General features: G+C 40.4%; 1 protein-coding gene and 1 long non-coding RNA gene across 5 annotated transcripts; one reads left to right on the top strand and one right to left on the bottom strand.

Annotated features, from left to right (window-relative positions):
• Positions 1-1,415: 1,415 nt before the first annotated feature.
• LOC114064247 lies at positions 1,416-6,560 on the bottom strand. The gene is made up of 3 exons (XR_003572718.1): positions 6,487-6,560; positions 4,051-4,076; positions 1,416-1,601 (listed from the first exon to the last, which is right to left on the bottom strand). It is a non-coding gene; the product is annotated as an uncharacterized LOC114064247 (long non-coding RNA).
• PARP11 (poly(ADP-ribose) polymerase family member 11) lies at positions 6,033-20,623 on the top strand. Of its 4 annotated transcripts, none has more exons than XM_027897116.1 (8): positions 6,033-6,149; positions 10,076-10,204; positions 10,309-10,429; positions 11,457-11,532; positions 13,061-13,133; positions 13,221-13,351; positions 18,789-18,940; positions 19,393-20,623. In XM_027897116.1, the coding sequence occupies exons 2-8, from the start codon at positions 10,079-10,081 to the stop codon at positions 19,704-19,706; spliced, it is 993 nt and encodes a 330-aa protein (XP_027752917.1). In that variant the 5' UTR covers positions 6,033-6,149; positions 10,076-10,078; the 3' UTR covers positions 19,707-20,623. The 4 variants fall into 4 exon arrangements, with proteins under 4 accessions (XP_027752917.1, XP_027752916.1, XP_027752915.1 ...); XM_027897115.1 differs by lacking the exon at positions 6,033-6,149 and adding an exon at positions 6,556-6,630; XM_027897114.1 differs by lacking the exon at positions 6,033-6,149 and adding an exon at positions 6,718-6,965.
• The last annotated feature ends 1,275 nt before the right edge of the window (positions 20,624-21,898 follow it).

Raw genomic sequence — 21,898 nt, forward strand, 5'->3', positions numbered from 1 at the left:
CAAGACTCCCAGAGAATATAGAATAGCTGAAGAGAGAACAAAGTAGTAGAGAGCTTGAAAGACATCCAGAGGACACTGAGAAATCTCAGACAAAATGTGAAAACTGATTAACACTCAGATAGAGAAAAATTGCAGAATAGCCTTCCAAATGCCAGGAAAGTAGAAGATGGCCTGAAAGATCACCAAATGAAACAGTGGAGCCAAACAGAAGGGAACAAAGCAACAGAGAGTCTGAAAGAGATTCAGAGTATATAAACTAGCCTCAGGGAAGGGAACAAAGCCTGTAAGTGCTCAAGAAAAGATAATGTAGCAATGTCAAAATGGCAAGAAATAAATAGATAAGGCAGATAAGAATCCCTCAGAATACAAAAGATGCTGAGTGATAACAAGAAGGTCTCAGAACTATGAAAGCAGTTCTGGAGTACTCAGTAGTACCAAGGGTGGCCTCAAGAGAAGACTGAGGAAAAAAAAGGAACTTGTAGAAAGCCTGAAAGAACTATGATAACACACAAGAGACCCTGACAACAACAAGAAAGTATCAGAGATTGTGCAAGAGAATTGGGAGTCTGTACCTGCATCTCTTAAAAGAGGAGAGAGGCTAAAAGAGCAACAAAAAATCACCTTGGAGAAGGGAATAAACAAGCAGGAAGGCTGAAAAAGTCTCAGGAGAAAGAAGGGTAGTTGCTGAAATGCCATGGACCTTGAAGGAAAAATAAAACAGCTGCAGAAAACCCAGTGTAATGACGGAAAGGGGAACTGAGAGGTGAGTGAGATACAAAACAAGCAGAAAGACTGAAAGTGCTCCAAAGTCAGAGAGGAAGGAAGAAACTGAAAAGCAGCCATAGCAGCTTTGGAGAGTCTAGGGAAGAAGTGGAGAGGTTGAGAGAGTCCCAGAGAACAGAGAAGCCTCGCAGAGCCTGAGATTAGAAAAGAGCCTGAAAGAACCTCAGAAAAGACAGAGTAGGCTCAGAGAAGTTAAGAAAATAGCATAAAGCCTGCAAATGTGAAGGATAACAAAGATTAGCCACAGAAAGGTGGAAAAAAGTAGGCCAGAAAGAGATCTAGTGATCAGAGTAGCCTTGAAGAGGTGAAAAAGTACAGCAGACAGACAGAAAGAAGACAATAGGCTGGAAAGCCTATTGGAAAACATGTTCTTGCCCTTGTTCCTCAAATTGGGGCTCCACTGTCACAAAAGCCAAAGCTCTGCCTGCAACACTGGCTGTGCAGTCAGGTGTTAACCCATAGGTTGGGCGCCCTCCTGCCCAAGCCTTGCCTTTCCACTGGCAGGACCAAGGAGAACAGCACCTGGGCTCCAGTGCCTTGTGGCCACCCTTGGGTTGCTAAGGTCTCCTTTGACAATATCATTGGTGCACACATGGATGAGCAGGCCAGGGGAACAGGCCAAACTCTGGACTCTGCAACAGTCTCAGGTCTAACTTCCCTCAATCAACAGGTCATGTGAGGTGGCAAACAAGGTCAGTAGATGCCTCTGTACCCTGTAGAAGGAACTTTCCAACTAGTGTCACAGTGCTGGCTCAAGTGTGGTTCAGATTCAGCTGGCTGTGACGCATCCCTTGGCAATTCACAGCACCTGTGTTGTCCTGGGGTAAACAGTGAGATGGTGAGTGACTGCACCAGAGCAGATGCTGGGATGCATGTATGTGCATACATTTGAGTATGGGAATGTACTGTAGCTGTGTGGAAGTCTGATTGTGTGTACAGCAGATAGACTCTGGAGGTTTTCTTTTCTCACTTTGTAGCAGGTTGACCCTCACCCACAGCTAAGCACCACACGATATCTCACTCACTCCTCCCACAAAACCACAGCAGGATGGGGAGAGCAAAAGCAAGAAAACTCATGGGTTGAGACAGATATAGTTTAGTAAGTGAAGCAAGAAGTGATGCAAAAGCAGAGTGATGTCTAGAGCCAGTTTCTGAGCAATGGCTACCTCCCCAAAATCCCTCTCTCCTCAATTTCTGTTACTGTATATGATGTTATAGGGCATACAATATTATTTGGCTCAGCTATCCTGCTTGTGTCCCCTCCAAATTTGTGCATACTCCTGAGGAGGGCTGAGTGGGAAAAAGAGAAAGCCTTGATGCTGTGCAAGCACTGCTTAGCAATAGCCAAACCACGTGTCTTATCAGGGCTGCTTTAGTCACAAATCCAAAACACAGCATCATACAGTTTACTACAAAAGAAATTAACACTATTCTAGACAGACCCTAGTACACCCTTAAGCATCACTTCAGTGCTGGTGGATAGAGATAACATGAAGATCCAGAGAGATGGGTAATGCAATTTTGCCTTTTCTTCTTCTGGATGACTATCCTCTCCAGACTTCCTGGACAACCAGTCTCCCAACCCCACAGTTTGCAGCATGGCACTGTCTCTGATCATCCCAGTTTTGCTCACTGCATTCTGCAAACACAGAAGAAACTACTGAAACTATAGTTGCTTCTGCTGCCTAATGTAACTGGGCACAAAAGTTCTTTACAAATGCTTTTCTCTCCTCAGAGATAGTCCAGCTCAGCACAGGCAGCAAAGATGGAGAAGCTGTTCCCTTCATCAGTGTTATTCACTAGGAGATGAGGTGGACAGGAATGCCATCTCCAGTCATTGAACAAGGTTGCAAGTAGTCCTGCATCCTTTCCTAAGTTGTAATGAATGGTGGGAGAGGAGTGCATCAGCCTATGGGTAAGTCTTTTTCTCTTTGTATGTAGAATGTTTATATTGAAACCTTAGACTGATGGAGTCCAGTGCAGGTCTGATATGTACATAGAAGCACAGAAGGACTATGCAAAGTAAGGGAAGTAGGGTGATGAGTGAAGTTTATTCATTATAACAACACACAAGGAGCAGCACTGCAGGATCAATGAGAACCAGTCCCATTTTGTTCATGTTATACCTGAGAAACTGCACTGGTGCTGGCAGACTCACTGTTTTTGAGGTTATCTTGTTCTCTGACTGTTTTTGCTGTTTGGCTCAGGCCTTGATGTCTTTCTGCAATGCTGCAGTTAGCAGTACATGGTTGTGCTAGCCTGGGAAAGATAGGAGTCCAAAATGAGTGCAGGTATCAATGTGTTCTCTGTGCTCATGAATCGCCTAGGTCCTTCTCTAGAGAAAAACAAACAAAAACCTCTCTGCATTTCTCCCGCTGCTACAATTGCATCTATTTGCATTTAAATTCTCTTAATGTCAGTGAAGGACTCCTCCTTCATAAAAACAAACAAAAAAGACAAGTTGAGATGCTGGAACTCAGTCTACCCATAAAAGGAGACAGAAAGGCAACTGGCAATTTTAAGAAACCAAATATGGTGAAGTATTGGGTATAAGAGTGAGACAACTAGGGGGAAAAAGAACATATAGAAATATGAAAGAAAAATGAAAGGAGACAAGGAAGACTCTTGGCTGTGGGTTGTGTTCTCCACAGGTACTGCTTTGGATCATAGGCATAACCGGGGACAGGGTTAGAAGAGTATCTTCTAGAACACAGAAGGATGCAAGAGAGTCAGTTAAGAAAGATTGCTTGATACATCTAGCAGCTCCTTGAACAACAAATGAAGACCATGTAGACTTTCAAGGAAAGAATGCATAATGATTTGCTTCTACAGCTTCCTTCACACCTCAAGACCAATGCCATATTTGAGGTGGACAACCATTGCCTTCAGATGTGATGCTCTGTATTAAGTAGAGTATTTCCTCGTTTTCTTCTCCTGCCTCTGGGCAACTGTATTTGTGAGTTTACAAGTTTGTGGATACCACATTCATCATACAATTTCCTTTATACTGCAATACACATGCCCATGACAAAATCTTACGGTGTTCAAAAAGTGGCAAAATACTGTCAATATTTTATTTTAATGGCACAGTCATTGTATTGTTATGGGTATTTTGGGGAGCGTGGAATGTTTGTATTTCAACCCTTGGTTACTCTGTTTGGGATTTCTGCTTACTGTCAGTTAATGGTGGTAGAATTATATTTCATTATCATTTACAATATCATTCCATTGTATACATGCAACATTACATTGATTATTAAAAATTACCCCTGAAAACAGTTCGGCAGACATGCCTGGAAGGAAAAAAAAAAAAAGAGAAAAAAGGAAAGGCTAGATGAGGAACTCAGCAATCTAATCTAGATTTGAAGTTAGACCTGCTTTGGTAAGGAGACTGGATTAAAGAACTTCATGAGACCTTTCAAACCTAGATCCTTCTACCATCCTACAGTTTACGTACCAGGCAGCATCAGGGAGTTCTCTCTTTCACTTCCATTTGACCATTCCCTGAAACAATGGATTTGTAACTCAAGTCATGTGTCCAAACCTCTCCAGTTTCTGCCTTTTTACTGCTTGAAGCTGATGAGAATCAATTAATGCAGTTATATCTTCTTCAGATAAGCTGTTAGACTGCACACAGTACATAAGGTATCCACTGAAATCTTTGGATTTTGAAGGTTTTTAGTTGTTGCTAGAAAGAGTCTGGCATTAGCATGTAGCTTCCTGAAAACACAGTCACTCCAACAAGCTATGTTTTCACTGTAATGAAGATATTTTTATCTCAAGAAAGGCTTAAGCTCCATTATTAATTATCAGTGTAATTACAAAGACAGGGAAGAAACATACAATATAAATCTCAACTCTATCCCATGCTTCAAGGCATAGCAGCAGAAACTTATTTAAAACTTTCATCTCCTAGAAAACAGTGTGTCGTGGTAATTTAACTTCAGATACACTTATGTAAATTCTACTAAAAACCTGACCGTTATTTTAAAAACCCACAACGGCAATAATAAAAATAGAAATAGATGACTCAAAGAGTCCCATGTTAAACATAAAGCATTGACAGCATCTTTTCAAGCAAAAAAAAGATGTTCAACAGACATTCAACAGCTAAGGCGGTAACAGAAACCTCCCCTACCTCTATTCTGTGTATAGAGTCATAAAGTCAGAACAGGCAGGATACCTCCCCACAATCTTTATGTGCTTTCCAACAATGTCAATACAAATATCATGGCTGAGAAAAGATGTCTCGACTTCCAGAAAACTCCTTTATTCCAGAAGCATCATGTTCATGCCAGTAAAATAGCTCCAGTGATTCACCAGAGGCTGCTTGACTTTTTAACTCAGAAAAATAACCTTTTCTAACTGCATTCAGAGGCAAGGTCAGCACAGCCAGAATCTGGATACATATCCTGCCTGACACTCTCTCAGAATTTGTGAAATTCATTTTCAATCCACCTGTGTTGGTTTTGGCATGCTGCTCAACGAAAATGCTTCACTGCAGGATGTGCTTCAGTGACTGCACACATGTATGATGATGACACGGTTTTTTGAAGTTACCAGGCCCCTGGCTGACTGAAGACTGAAGTAGCTGGTGTTACTGCCTGCTTCTCTGCCCAACAGCTCCCATCCTAGACTATCTGCACCAAAAGGCTGGGGTCAGTTACATTTATGACTGTGTCCTCTCTTACTAACTGGTCCTAGAGCTGCTGCTGCTGAGGCTTCTAGACCTCAGTTGTAACATGAAGCTGCCCATGGGCCCTGAGTGCCCGCAACAGGCTGCAGCTCTTATTGCTGCCCTCTTTGCACTGGGTGGCCATGCTCTGTGCACAGGGTGATGGCCGTGTCTGCTGCCATGCCTGGCGTCAACATGGCATCAGTTCTTTAAAAAGCTGTGCGTGCAGAAATGAATGCATGTAGGGGCCCAAGTATATCTGTGCTTCACAGGCAAATGGTGGGCTGTTGTGTTACCAAATTACCAATAATTATAAAAAATGTTTCTTGCTAAAGCAGAGGCCCATTACTAGCAATGCCAAGAATCAAAAGAACTAAAAGACCAGGTGGTGGGATACAGAGCAGAGGAGGGCGTGTCATGGCTCTGGCTGGTGCAAGACACTGGTATTGGTACTGGATCTCTTACCTGTATGGTACAGGTAAGATACTGTGACTAGAACTGGTGCTGGGCCTGGAGCTGGGCCTGATACTGGTGCAGGTACTGGTATAGGTACCTGAACTGGTATTGATTGGTACTGGAATGGGGACTGGGATAGGAAATCGGTCTGGTAGTGTTATTGGAACTGTGATTGCAGCTGGGACTGGAACTCAGACTGGGACTGCAACTGCGACTGGAACCAGGCCTGGCACAGGTACTGCTACTGGTATTGGAACTGGGACAGCCGCTGGAACTTGGCCTGGTACTGGTATTAGTTCTGGCCAGTACTGGTATTGGTACTGGTCAGTACTGGTACAAGTACTGGGACTAGTACACGTACTGGCACTGGTACTAGAACTGGGACTTGTATTGGGATTGGGACTGGTACTGGAAGTAGGCCTGGTACTGGTCTTAGTTCTGCTCAGTCCCGGCAGAGTCTCCGGGACTGCGACCGGGACCGGAGCTGTGTCCGAGCCTCCCCTTCGCTCGCCCCACGGCAGCGGCTCCGCCCCTGGGGGTCGGCCCCGCCCACCCCGCTGTCATTTGCATACCCGGCGCTGACGAGCCAATGGGGCGCCGCCCAGCGCGGGGGCCGCCCCGCCCCTTCCCCGGCCGCCGGTAACGGAAGCGCCCGGAGCGGAGCGGGCCCCGCGCGCGGCATGTGGGGAGCGCGCCCGGGGGGGGCGGCCCATGCGGTGAGTGCGGGCGGGCCGCGGAACGGAACGGAGCGGAACGGAGCGGAACGGAACGGCCGCTCCTCCCGCCCTTCTCCCTCGAGCCCGTGCCCCGCGCGCCCCGCAGGCCGCTGCCCCTCCCGCCCCGTCGCCGAGCGCGCTGCCAGGTTGCGCAAGGGGGTGGGGGGCGTTGGCCACCGTGTGTGTGTGGGAGCGGCCTGCGGCCCCGATGAGGGGGTAGCGGCGCTGTGGTTGCCTCGATTTCCCGGCCGTGCCCTTGAGCTGCAATGGACTCGGCTCTGGAGGGTTCGGTGGCGGGTGTGACTGCGACGGTGGCCTTCGGCAGCACAGAGCGGGTGCGTGGGGGCGCAGGTGGGAAGGGCATTGTCATTTCACCTGGTGTCCCGTACTGGTGCTGATGGTGTTCCTCCTTCTCGCCTCCCCTCCCAAGCCCTGCACGCTACCTCAGACAAGTGTCCTAATCAGGGTGTCGTGTTCTCTAAGGAAAAGCCGGAGAATCCCTCGGCACTGCTTGTGTTTCCAGCAGAGAACCATACCAAGTTGATCTGTGTAGGCACAATGTGCCAAGTGGAAGCAGACAGCACAAGAATGCAGACAGAGTAGCCCACTGGGATACTGTTATATTTTTTTACCACGAGGGTGGTGAGGCACAGGTTGCTCCCAGAAGTCCTGGATGCCCCATCCCTGGAAGTGTTCAAGGCCAGGTTGGATGGGGTACGGTGTTGGACTAGATGGTCTTGTAAGTGTCCTGCCAGCCCAAACCATTCTGAGACTCTGCACACTGTAAAGCATGTTTATCATTCAAATATAAAGTACTTCTAGAAAAATGAGTCAATGTATTACTAGTAGTAGGCCATTCAGTCACAACACACAACAAGCATTCATCGTGTTTGGGATGATGTTTTTCCTGCCAGAGTAATTTGTTTAATTTGAACTGTTCTGGTAACTCCTAGACCAGTAGAAACAGTGTTAATAAGTCCTTCTCAGAAAACTTCTTGATCCTTAGTAAATGGTGTGTGTTTGATTTTAAATTAATCAGTAATTCTCGCCAGCATTTTGGATTTGTGTCACCTTTGAGAACAGCTCTCTTGGTTTTACGGCTTTCCGTGTTCATGCTTTCGGGTCATTTCTCCATGCATCTGAAGTATCCTGGAATCTACCTGCTTACCCTAGACTTTGTGAAGAGGGTAATATGTGGATTGAATGTAATATTTTTGAAAACCATGGGAATAACTATCTTCCTAGTAAATGGTTTATTCTGGAGGCTGTGTTGTCCTTGGAGGACTGTGTGTTGACAGGCACAGGTAATTGTACCTCTCTGCTTGTAAAGACATGTTCTTGCTTGTTCCAAAGGCATTACTGATTTGATTGGTCAGAGTCAAGGCCCTAAACTAGCAGTGGGATGGAGCTGAGGTCTGGCTGTTTTAGTGGGAACATGAGAAAACTATACCAAAAAAGCCTGAATTGCTTTTGTCATAACTTTAAAAAAGTGCAGGCTACATCTACCTCTCTGCCTTCTCTCTGTAGGGTAGAACGTAGCCAAATGCTTACCTGAGAGAAAGAATCAACTTGAAGGTGAAAGATTATAGTCAAAAACTGTCAGCCAGTTGTGCTTTTAGCACCAAGTGAATGTAGGTTCTGTGATGCTGTATTGCTGTGAGGAATAGAAGAAATGAAGAAATGTTGGCAGATGCCTTCTGAAATGGAGAATAGTTTTCTTCCCTCTTTCAAAATACTTTTTCCATGCAGCTGATGTACCCTTAGTGTAGTTCTGCTTGAACTTGAGGTATCAATCCATGTGCATGGCCTTGGGCAGGCTTCCATTTGTACTGAAGAAGGTTTGCCCTCAGTTCCTGCAGTTTAGAGATGTGGAGGTCCACTTCTGATTCCCCTGTCTTCTGAACACCCTTTGGAGCTTTTGATGATTAGAATGCAGTCTATAGCTATTATCACAAAGAGGTATCTCAGATTGTTTTTCAAACGACCACAGCAGGCTAACTTGGGAAAAATAGTGGGGAGGGAGGGGTGATGTTAGAAGTGCCTTGTGCTTTCCTGCTTCTGTAACTCCTGCCCCGGTAGTACCATCCATGTGGTTCTTGCTTCTGATTTCCAGTATTTGTCTTCTTCTGGACTCTACTTTTTTTCTGGGTTGAAGTGATCAGGAAACAACTGAAGCATCCAGGATACAAACTGTATTGTTTGACTTACTTGTGCTGGACATTATTGTTTCACTTCTTGGAAGCAGAAGTGAAATTGAGGAAATTTTTGGGAAGAGTGCCAAAGTGTTTTGATTAAACAGAGTGGATGAATTGCTGACCTTTTCTGGGAGTGGCTCAAGCTTCTTTTTCTGAAAGATTTCCTCCTAACTTACTTAGAATTTTTGCTTGGGGAGGTTGTTGCAGATGGTTGACTTGTTAGGAAATACATGCAAGTGGAGACAAGCACTTTCAGAGTTTTCAGAATTTTACTGGCGAGTGAAGAATGAGCTGAAACATGGCAGGGACTAATGGGTTCTTCTAAAGGTATTTTGGCACAGCTCTGGTTGGCTTGACCTTGTCTAGCCGCTGTTTGAACTTCCAGTTTGCAGCATCCACACCATAACATGAAAAGGAATTCCTCTGGTTCAGGAAGTTTATCTTTCACTGTTTTTGAACTTGACATTTGTAGCCTTCAATAGGTGTCTGCTCTGTCTGTCAGAAAAAAAAGTGATTCTTTATTCCCTCTTTGGTTTTGTCATGATTTTGTAGGCCTCTGCTATATTCTTTCTTCAGTCTTTTTTCTTCCATCCTGCAGCACCTTAACTATCATAGTCATTGCTTGTGTGGAAGCCACTCTGGCTTATGGTGTGACTCTTCTCTGTAAATAAAAGTACAGAGTGCCATTAATTTTACTGTGTCATTTTTAAGTGGGTGTGTTAGAGGGGGAAACTGTCCTTCATGCACTGTGGAAGGATAATGTACTGTGCTCTTTCACAGTTAAATAATTATATTCTTTGACTTAATTTTGAAATATTTTTTTTACAACTTTTGATATCCAGTCTGATTTGTTCACTGTTGATGAACACCTAGTAGATCTTTTCATCAAGCTCTTTGATGTAACCTGACAATGTCATTCCTGAGCAGTATGTAATGGAGAGCCCATTATGTATATCTGTATAGCCTTGATTCTACAGCCATCAGTGTGAAATTTAGCACCTCTCCTTGATATGTTAAAGCCTATAACTTGCCTTTACTTGACAGACAATTAAGAAGAGTTTTGAAAATGTTTAACTAATGTAGATGATTTAATACTGGAAAAGTATCAAATTGTGAATTTTTCTCTGAAAAAGAAAAAAACAAACATGTCCTCGTCTGCCAGGATTTTTTGTAAGTATTGCAAATGGACTTTATTTTGCTTCTTTATAAATTTCTCAAATCAAAATTTTTTGTGTGTATGAATGTTTCAGGAAATGCTCCAAGGACCATCAGAAGATGTATTTCCAAAGATGGAAAGTCCGGTTGAAGAGATGGATACCTCTGATACCCAGTGGGGCTGGTTTTATTTGGCTGAGTGTGGTAAATGGCATATGTTTCAGGTAAATTCCTATCAAGTTATATTGTGGTGTATTTCCATACATCCAACTACCTATTGCCGAATTTGTCTAAATGTGCCTTTTCATTTGTTTTATTTATTTTGAAGACTGATTCAAACAGTCATTGCTCTATTAGCAGTGAAGATATTGAAAGGAGTTTCCGAACAAACCCACATGGTTCTCTGTCTTTTACAACTGCAAAATTTAACTACATGCTAGACTTTTCAGGTATGTATCTTTTCATAGAGTAAATATAAATAATGGAAGGTGCCAGGTACACGTCACATTTGTTCATTCAGGAAGTTACTGTCCTTGTATCTAATGCCAAAACATGTAATTGAAAATGCCACCTTTATAGGAAGTTCATATGAGTTTTTAGAAGCTGCTGCCCTGTTACATTTTTGTAGTGTAGTTTATTACTGTGCTAGCATGTCTTGTTTCATAGCACTCCATCTTGTTACTTGCTGCTTGCCTCAACTGCAGACAGTATGTAGCCTACATTGATTAAACCGGGAAGTTTGAACCGTTTTTCTTCAACGTGCAAGATGTGTTCTAATAACTTCCTTTTTTTGTTTGTTTTTGGTTTTTTTTTAGTTTTTCCATTTGTAGATTGTTTGTTTTCTGATTAAATTACAAAACGGCTATATGTTTAAATATAGGAAATCAAGGAAATAAATATATATTCTATTATACTCGAATTTCAAGTATTTCAAATACAAAAAGTGAGGACTGGGGAAAATAGCAATGTACTGGTAGTAAAGTAGTATGTAACAACACAAGGAGTTTTAATGTTTACTTGTGTTAAAATGTCTGTTTAAAAAAACTGTTTTGCATCCAGAATAAAAACACTAAATGCAAATATTAAAGAGCAATTTTTGTCACTGTCTGTAGGTCATAATATCTTACATTAAGGATAGTAGTAGTAATATTCTTTGTCATCCTGTTAAAGTCAGTGGAAATTTTGCCAGTGATTTAGTGAAGCTGAATTTTAGATGGGTATTTTAAAAATAATCATTTTTTATGTGTAATATTTGTGCATTTCACCAACTCATATAAATGACAATGCACTTAGAAATATTTATTGAAAATGCTGATTTGTTAATTGCTGAAAAAGGAATCCCTGTCAAGCAACTTAGGGTGTGTTTTAAAAAAACGTTATTTTAAAAAATGTTATTTTAAAAAACGTCACGTAAATGTTTCAGATGCTATAGAAGAATTCCAGAAACTTTCATTTTAACTTTTGTTTTATGCTCAGTGATGAAACAAATCAACCTAACTACCCTTAAGCAACGTCCAATAAAGCGAGCTCCCTTTTCTATCAATTCATTCAGGTAAGGAAATAAAAGGAAGATTCCTTATTTTTATTTTATTCCTGATTCTTCTAAGTAAAATGAAACAAAAATGTTTTGTCTTTATTGTTTATATTTATTTGCTTTTTGCATGAAACAATTTGAGAGGTAAACCAAGGTGGGAGAGCTAGTCAAGTGAAGAAGGAAGACATTTCATCAGAGAAGAGTGACAAGAGAATTTTTAGTTTATTTTTTATCTTTTGTTTTCTGAGAAATCAAAGAATTTGTATTGGGAGAAGAAAGGCGTGCTGTATACTGATATGCTTAGGCAGGGTTCTTAAAGCTGTGCTTGGCTTTAGCCATTGGACTCACTTGCTCTGAATACCTGTTGAATCAGAATTGCTGCGGGGAACCAGCAGCAAAAAATGGGGCAGTTTGTTCCATTGACTTCAAAAATTATTTAGAAGTATTATTGTAACAGCAAAAAAGATTGAGTTATATTTTCTTGCCTGTGTTTTAGTCATGTGCTCTAAAATGATTTGAAGTTAAAGAAATTGTGTTGTAACAACCGGATTTTTTTAGTCTAATTGCTTTACATTGTAAGTTGTCTACCATTTGATCAATCATTAGGTGTAAAGCCCTGCTGATACTCTCTAAACAATGAACTCAACTATGCAGTGATGCTGCCACAGATGAAATTAATTACATGGAATATATGGTGTTTTTTTCCCCATATAGTTTCTGAGAAATAATTTTAGTTCTGAATTGTAGTCTGGTTATACATTCAAAAAGAAATTTGTAATTTGTCCTAAGAAATGTAGTAGCCATCTGTTTACACTGACTTTCAAGAAGGCCTGGTTTTTTTTGAAGTGTTAGCTGTTTTTTTCATTAGATATTTGCTGAATAGTGCATGCAATGATGTGGCAATTTACCTTTTTTTGTTTCTTGCATTCAGTACTCTTGAGTTCCATGTGATGACATTGTTTACTTTCAGGAGATTCCTTCATTTAGTCCCAGTTTTAAGGCTTAAAAGTTGTATATGTTTAAAACACTCTTTTTTAAGTTTTGTTGTTTTGAGAGTTTTTTAAAGTAAACTAATTTTCAAATGTGTATTTTTAACATGGTGCTTTTAATTACTTCAAATGAGGGCTCAGTTTCCAGACAGTAGGCCAGTTGTAATTCCTGATAGTTTGAAGTGTTCCGGCTGTATGTTCACCGTCACATTTCTAAATCAGTGTTGCTCTCCTAATGTTGTGGAACTTTTTGACCACTTCTTCTGCTTTATCTTCCTATCTTTTATTAGATAGATGGTGTATTAAAACTGTTCATTGCCACGGTTTAGTTACAAAAAGCTAAGGCAGAATTTGAATACAAAAAAAGACCTCTTGCCTTTGACTTTACCTGTTGGCAACAGCCTTTGATTGAAAGTAAAACCCTGAGTAGTTCTGTGTAAACCTTGTGGAGTTTTGTGGGGGTTTTTTGCATAGTGTATTGTTTGGAGGAGGAGTTTGACAGGAAACAAATGCCTCATGTCTTTAGTGTGATGTGTTTTTACCTTTTTTGTTTGAAGTTTCATCTGTGAAAATGAGGCTATCCCTATGCCTTCGCACTGGGAGAATGTAAATACTGAGGAGCCATACCAGGTAAGAGTTGGTATGCAAGTTGGTCAGAAACGGGGGATAATGAAATAATGCAATGAATTGAAATCGTACTAACCTCTTTTTTTCCAGCTTATTCCATTGCAAAAGAAAACAAATGAATATAATGAAGTTTCTAGTCTCTTTGGAAAAACAATGGATAGCCACCGAATTAAAAGAATTAAGAGAATACAAAATCTAGACTTGTGGGAGTTTTTTTGCAGGTGAGATTATTTCTAAACCCAACAGTCTTAGGATTGTTAATGCAGCAAGTTTTGAAGTCATGTATCAGAAATATGTTTAATTGTTTTTATTATTAATGAAAATTTGTGTTCCTTTTTATCTTTTAAAAATTTTCTTATTTGTTATTTCTCTATTCAAACTTCCATTTTCAAGACTGTAGCTTTTACAGGTGCATTGTTGTAATACTTATAGAAATGCATTAGTTATAGTGTAGCACAGATAAGACTAATGCATTAAAGATGTTCAGAATGTCCACATGAAGATGCCCAGAATACTTACAGTGAAGTAAGGAGAACAAAACCAAGCTTCTTGTAAAATAACTCCTTGAGAAGATTGTATTATTTTAATCTTTACTGAACGAAACAAATAAATATTTGTGTCTTGTTGAGATTCTCAAATTTATGAAACTCAGGACAGAATTAAGTGTCTAATTACCACATATTTTTCCAATTTCCTGAAGTTTAATGTGCTACAAAATCTTGTTCTGAGTTCTTGGCTTTTCCCTCTTCATGTTGTGCTGGCCTGGAAGAAGCTGGAAGTTCTCAGTTCAGCATTCACTTATTTTGTAGTATCAGTCTTAAGCAGTTGTATTTGACAAAAGTTTTTTGTGTAGTCTCTAAGAAGAAGTACATATCAGAAGTTTTAAAGATGTATTACACTAATAAAACCAACTGAACTAAGTTAAATAGTGGGGAAATAACTAAGCAGATGTATATTAAAATAAGTTTTGTGATTTTTTTTTGAAAGATATGTAATTTATTGTTAATTGAGAGCTATATCAATAACATGTATAAGGAAATTATTTTCCTTATAACATTGATAGTTAAGTGAGTTATCGTACTCTTAATTAAGTTTGTTTATTCTTGGAGAAGTAAGGACAAAAGTCAGCAGAACTGCTACCTTGGACTTCAGAGGTCAGACTTTGGCTTGTTTAGAAGACTGTTTGACAGAGTCCCTTAGGAGGCAGTCCTGAAGGGCAAAGGAGTCAAGGAAGGCTGGACATTCTGCAAGAAGGAAATCCTAAAGGCTCATGAGCTGAATGTCTCTGTGTGCTGGAAGACAAGTAGTCGAGGAAGATCAGCCTGGTTGAACAGAGAACTTTGGATGGAATTTAAGGGAAAAAGAGAGTTTATGACTTTTTGGAAGAAAGGGCAGGCAACTTAGGAGGATTAAAGGATGCTGTGATGTTTTCCAAGGAGAAAAGTAGAAGCGCCAAAGCCCAGCTAGAACTTAGTCTGGCCACTACTGTAAAAGAAAATAAAAAGTATTTTTATAAATAAATCAGCAACAAACGGAGGGCTACAGAGAATCTCCATCCTTCACTGGATGTGAGGAGAAAACTAATGACTAAGGATGAGGAAAAGGCTGAGATACTTTAAATACTGAGGCCAAGAAAGCATTAATACCAAGAGCAGTTGTTCTCCAAGGACCCAGACCCTGACCTGGAAGATGGAGACAGGGAGCAGAATGGAGCCCCTGTAATTCAAGGGGAAATTCTCAGTGACCTGCTACAGCACTTAAACACACAACTCTAGGGGGCCGGATGGGATCCACCTGAGGCTACTGAGGTAGCTGGCAGAAGTGCTCACCAAGCTATTTTTTACCAGCAGTCCTGGCTCCCCTGAGGAGGTCCCAGTTGACTGGTGGTGAGCAAATGTGACTCCCATGCACAAGAAGCATCGGAAGGAGGATCCAGGGAACTACAAGCCAGTCAGCCTGACTTTGATGCTGGGGAAGGTCATGGAACAGATCATCTTGAGTGCCATCACATGGCATGTACAGGACAACAGGGGGATCAGGCCCAGCCAGCAGGGGTTTAGGAAAGGCAGTTCCTGGTTGACCAACCTGGTCTCCTTCTATGACAAGGTGACTCACCTAGTGCATGAGGGAAAGACTGCAGATATTGTTTACCTGGACTTCAGTAAAGCCTTTGACACTATTTCCCACAGCATTCTGGAGGAGCTGGCAGCCCATGGCTTGGACAGGTGCCCTGTAAACATGGGTGGATGGGTGAGCCCAGAGAGTGGTGATGAATGGAGTTGTATCCAGTCGGTGGCCAATCACTAGTGGGGTTCCCCAGGGATCAGGGTTGGTGCCAGTCCTGTTTAATATCTTTATTGATGATCTGGACGAGGGGATCGAGGGCACCCTCAGTCAGTTTGCAGACAAAACCAAGCTGGGTGGGAGTGTTGATCTGCTGGAAGTTAGAAAGGCTCTGCACAGGGATCTGGACAGGCTGGATCAATGGACTGAGGCCAGTTGTATGAGGTTCAACAAGGCCAAATACCAGGTCCTGCACTTGGGTCACAACATGCAGCACTACAGGCTTGGGAAGAGTGACTGGAAAGCTGCCCAGAGGAAAAGGACCTGGAGGTACTGTTTGACAGCTGGCTGCATATGAGCCATCCACGGTCCCAGGTGGCTGAGAAGGCCAGTGGCATCCTGGCATGTGTCAGAAATAGTGTGGCCAGCAGGACCAGGGAAATGATTGTCCCTCTGTACTGGGCACTGGTGAGGCTGCACCTCCTGTCCTCAGTTTTGAACCCCTTACTACAAGAAAGTAGTAAGATATTGAGCATGTCCAGAGAAGGGCAACGAAGCTGATGAAGAGTCTGGAGCACAAGAGTTACAAGGAGCAGCTGAGGGATCTGGTATTGTTGAGCCTGGAGAAAAGGAGGCTCAGGGGGACACCTTATTCAGCTAGAAAGGAGGTTGTAGTAAGGTGAAGGTCAGTCTCTTCTTCCCATGTAAGAAGTGATAGGACAAGAGGAAATGGCCTCAAGTTGTGCCAGGGCAGGTTTAGATTGGCTATTAGGAAAAACTGCTTCCCTGAAAGGGTTGTCAAGCATTGGAATGGGCTGCCCTGAGCAGTGGTGGAATCACCATCGCTGGATGTAGTTAAAAGATGTGTAGATGTGGTGCTTAGGGACATGGTTTAGTGGTAGACTTATCAGTGTCAGGTTAATGTCAGGTTGGACTCATGGGGTTTTTCCAACCTAAATGACTGTAATTCTAATTGCAAATTTTATATATAATATTTGCTTATATTTACCTTGTGTAAATATTAAGGCTTATTTGCTTGGCCTTGTGTTTCACCATCTACCTTTCTAGTATTATGTTTCTGAAGAGGTATATTTATACATACCCTAATTTCTGACAATAAGAGTACTAAGCAGGCTTCAAAGTAAATGTCCTTTGAGTCTCAGTGTAGATGGCAGAGGCAGGCTAAGGAAGACTTTTTTTTGCTTAGTTTAGCAACTGATATCATTTGGAGACTGTACTAGTTTTCATGACTGGTCAGTGAATAGAATTCATGGTTTAAGAGCTCTGAATCTATGGATGCTGTGCCAAAATGCTCTCAAGGTATGAAACTGAGAGTGGGAATTAGAATTTCATATGCCAGGAGTATTACAGTATCACCATATAATTGACTACAAACCAAAGTACTTTTTAGTACTTGTACAGTGTAAAAGTATATGGAGAAAAGTAATTTCAGTTCTAAATTTTTTTTCCTGTATAAAAAATTACAAGTAACAATGAAAATTGCTAGAATAAGAGTGTGCAATTGAGGCTTAGCTGCTTTTCTGCTGAGGGTAAAATACAGCCTTGAAGTAGATGGGCTTACAAACACTGGTGAAGAAATCATTGCCTGGTAGTATATTAGAAAGTAATAGGTATTCCAGCATTTCAAATTCCCTAGAAGTTCTTTTGGTGTCCCAGGTAAGAATGTTAAAAAGAAGATGAAGCTTAGTCTAGCATATTTCTGTTTATGCAACTCAGTTTGGAGTTGCAGAGGAGTACAGCAAGTAAAAACGTTGTTGGTCAGTGAGATTACTTAGGTGCTTGCTTGTGTACAAAGAGCATGTCTATGGGTTTTTAGTTTTGCTGTAGGTTTTTCCTTTTATTGACCAAACCAGCTGCACAAAAACCTTGTGAGTAGTGGATTAATTTTGTTGAACTGGATTAGCTGGTCACTGCTGGTGAAAAGTGCTAAGATGATGCTTTTTAGAATAGTCGGGCTCCTCAATTTCTGTTCCAAATTAACAAAATGCCCTGTTGTGGCATTTCTTCATTCTGCGGAACGAGCTTCCCAGTGTGCCCAGTATACTCTGCTACTTATGAGGAACAATTGCTACTTAAACTTTGATGGTTTTGAAAAAGTGTTTTGTTTAATTGATAAGATCAATGATTATATCATTGCCTGAATGATTATTTGCATCATTGTAGAGGTCAAAACACATTTGCCTCTTTCAGTAGTTCCCATATTAATGACAATTCCAAATTGGTTTTAGGAAATAAACTGGTCAGAGATAGTGAAGGACTGTTACAGAGCATTCTTTGACAATTGAATATTCACCTCTTCCGTAAATTTGTTCTGTTCCCCTGTTTCAAGAGAAGTTAGGCTACAGAGATCATCAGCCAACAATAGAGGGCTAATAATAGAAAAATTTCAAATGTTCAGCATTAGTAGCCCTTAGATCAAAAGGTGTTTCCTCACACAGGTAGTTTTCTCAAGATGAAGGGAGTCTTGGCTCTTAGATTTTGTTGAACTGCTAATAAAGTGGAACTTGAGTGCCTGGAGCCTGTCTGCCTCTGATAAAAAAATGTTTACTAATGAGATTAGTACTGAAACCTCCCAGATGCCATTCAGATTACACTGACATTCTTCTGATTTGACACAGCTGCAGAGTCAACTTCATGGATCTAAGGAAAACCCCACTGACAGAAAGTCACTGAAAGATTGATGGAAAATGTATCTGCTATTTAATTGGAGGTGTGCTATGGCTTTCTGCCCATGAGACTGTGATATACATTCACCTGTAGTATAAGTTGGGTTTTTTGGGGGGTTTTTGTCCAAAGTTTTAGACTGATGTAACCCTGCCGATGCACAACTGTGTCTTTTAAAAAGTATTAGTGAACCATAAATTCAGAAAATCATTATGAAGTGATCATGTGAAAGTAAATTTGACTAAAACATTAGGTGATTTTATTTTAATATTTCTGCTATTTACCTAGGTAATAGTACTTTATAATCTGTTGACTTTGCTATGCCTCCCACCATGCTACTTAAGTAGGAACCAAATGTGAGAAAAATGCACTTTTAAAAAAAAATGTATCTGCAGAAAATGACCACAGTAAAACTAGTGCCAAATGAACCATGGTGATAAATTGGTATAAAAGACCTTTTTTCTTAATCTTGGACTATGTCTGAAAATAGTCCACAGCATTCAGAAAAGTGTGATTTCTAAAACTGCAGCTTAAGAATTCTGAGCTGTTTAAAAACTAGAACCATCTAGGCATTTGTCAAAGTGGAATGTGTGCAGTGTTTTAGGTCTGTCCCCTGTGCAGTGTTTTCACGGTAGTAACTTAATGTGATTGTACAGCTGTTTGTAATCCTGTATTGTGTGTTTTCTGTAGGAAGAAAGCTCAACTGAAGAAGAAAAGGGGTGTTCCAACGATTAATGAGCAGATGCTGTTTCATGGCACCAGTAATGAATTTGTTGAAGCAATATGTATTCATAACTTTGACTGGAGAATAAATGGGATGCATGCTGCTGTATATGGAAAAGGTAAGTATAGTTGTCACATACAACAGTTTGGTATTGTTGACAGTTCTGCATTGTTAAGTGTTCCATATAGATTATACTTGGTGATGCACACCCTCTGTTTATCCAAGAGCTGTTTAATACAGCTCTGCTTTTACATCAAGTGTAATTAAGAAAGTTAAGATGCAGTAATGAATGTAATCAAAACTGGCTAGTAGGACCAGGGAGCATGGAGAAGGGATGCTCAGCAAAGCAGTGCTGATCAAAGACAATCTCCCTACAAAAATGTTCCCTCTAAAAATATTTGATCATGTTGCTATAATTCAACAACTTAAATAAAAGTAAAAAAGAATTGCTAATGAAGATAAGAGAACAGACATTTTTCATCATCCTGGTACCTATATCCTTGCTCTAGTGGTTAAGCTGTCACGGTATGAATGTCATCAGATTTTTTTTGTTTGTTTTTTATTTGAAAGGGACTTACTTCGCCAGAGATGCATCATATTCCAGTCACTTCTGCAAAGAGAGCATGAAGCATGGAGATACTTTCCAGATTCATGGCGTGAATCTGCAGCCTCATCTGCATAGACCAGATAAAGTCATGTTTCTTGCTCGTGTATTAACTGGTGACTATATTGGTGGGGACTCAAAATACATAAGACCTCCTTCAAAAGATGGAAGTTTTGTGAACTTGTATGACAGCTGTGTGGATAATACCTGGAACCCAAAGATCTTTGTCATCTTCGATGCTAACCAAATCTACCCTGAGTATTTAATAGAATTTTGTTAAGTTTGAACTGAGTATTGTTTGTGTCTTTTTGATACTTTCATTTCTTTCATGAAGACAACAACATGAAAACATGAAGCATTAAAGGAGAGAGGTGAAAGAAAAGGTGGCATACATTTATGGAGGAGGCAAACTATTAAGTACATAAGAGAGATTGGTGAAATTTTTTGTAAAATCTGTAAACTTTATTAGTGCATTTTTCAAATGTAGAGACTGTTAGAAATGTGAGGTTGCGTAGTGATCCTTAAATATGTTGTTGGTTGTTGGGAAGTTTTCAAAGGCAAGATTTTACATTCTGATTTTTTAAAAATATATTAAAATTATTCATGTGGTAGAAATATGCCTCTAATATAGTATGCATATGATGAAACTAATCTTTTATAAAGATTGTCTATAAAACATAAAGTAACAACAACAGCAAAACCCGAGGGGACTTGGCTACATATGTGTGTGTGTTCTGTATACACGTTGCTTTGTGTTTGGAGGTCTCTTAGTTTGTGTTCTAAACCTATTAAAAAAATAAATTTATAGCACCTCCATCAGTTTTCCCAGATGAAGTTCTACAAAGAGGTTAGGTTTAACTTTAGGTACATTTTAACGTAAGCTCCAGGTATATACTTGCAAAATTACAAAGCCCTTGCTAGGATTTGAACTTCGGTTTTGACAGAATTGAGGCCAGTAAACTCTTGTGGTTAATTGTTTTGTATGCAACTGCTGAGTTCACTGTTGGGATATCAGCAGTGCCATGCACCTTTCTGAGTTCTCATTCTATGGCATTTTTGCCATCCTGTTACAGTATTTATGTGCTGCTGTGGTTCCTGTCTCATTGGAGTTTAAGAAGCACTCAGTGCTCATGTACTTACTGTTACTGAAGACAATGTTTAGATTAACTTTACTGGAAATAATACAGTTAAACTAACCATGAAAATTTCAAAAGATGCCATCTTTTAAACACTTTAATAGAATGCTTTCTGTAACAGTTCTGTTGACCGGGTTTCCATAGCTGGTATAGTTAGAGAGTATTTTTCACATGTAGAAACAGCCAAAGAGATGGTGTTTAGGTAAAAAAGGAACGTGAGTACCTAAAAGCATGAAGAACTCGAAGAAGGGGCTGTTGCAGTGAAATGCCCTTACATGTTAAACAATTTGCTATGAAATTGTGTTCCTAGTGTTCTTTGTTAAAGGACCTAAGTAGCACTAAGAACAAAGTTGAAGCCTTTTGAGGCTTTTCCTTTGGCTATGACCAGTAAAAATTCCCTGTAGAAATAGTATGTATTTGTGGCAGATATAGAATGATCTATATTGGTCTATTATAGAATTGTTAATTGACATATTGGATCTAAGGCTCTGTTTAAAATCTGTTGTATTTAAAAGGCACTGCAACTGCTGGCATGACCACGTCTGCTCAAAGTCATATTAAATCGATGGAACTGGAAGCAGAATATGACTACATATCTGGCATCAAAACTGAGGACACAAATATCTCCTTAGTGCTGTTATTGTTGCCTGTCAGTAGATCTTACACAAGTTCTATGTTTGTTTGTATCTGTAATTTCATTGCAAGTTTTCCTTTTGCCTCTATCCCTAAACCATTTAGGGCTAATGCATTTTCCTTTATTTTAGGAAGTATGATTTCTGATCCCAGTTGGGAACTCTAGTTTCTACTGTTGTAGGTATGATTTGTGTTTGATTCACTACTACACTAACTGTGCAAAAGGCACTTTGTTCCCCACGCTGTATAAAATAATAGCAAATCATACAGGGAATTTGTGTATTACTGAGTCCTTTGTATTCTGATACAGTATTCTACAGAGCATACATTTTGTGAAACTAACAAATACATGCGCTGTTGTTCCTTTGGTTTGGTCTTTTTTTTCTTCTGAGGTCTGAACTTACCTTTTTAGTTAAGAAAATGGAAGTTTCTTTTTAAGCGTCTCATAGACACAAAACACCATAATCGATGCTGATCTTAGAGACTTTTCCAGTTGTTTGTGTGGTGGTGTCTTGTTTACTACTTAATTCAAACGGAATGGTAGAATCTTAATCTTACCAAATCATTGCACAGTTGAAGTTTTAGCTCTTCTTTCAGTGTAGTGTTCTGCTTTTTGGCGTCTATTTTTGTGCTGCTGAATTATGTTATTGAAGGTGACTGTAAAGTAACCGTCCTTTTTCTGACAAGGTGAGAGAGATTATTA

Source organism: Empidonax traillii, unplaced genomic scaffold (genome assembly GCF_003031625.1).
Source record: "Empidonax traillii isolate 1590-97213 ecotype Southwest subspecies unplaced genomic scaffold, ASM303162v1 scaffold531:size451153, whole genome shotgun sequence".
In the NCBI taxonomy this organism is placed as follows: domain Eukaryota; kingdom Metazoa; phylum Chordata; class Aves; order Passeriformes; family Tyrannidae; genus Empidonax; species Empidonax traillii.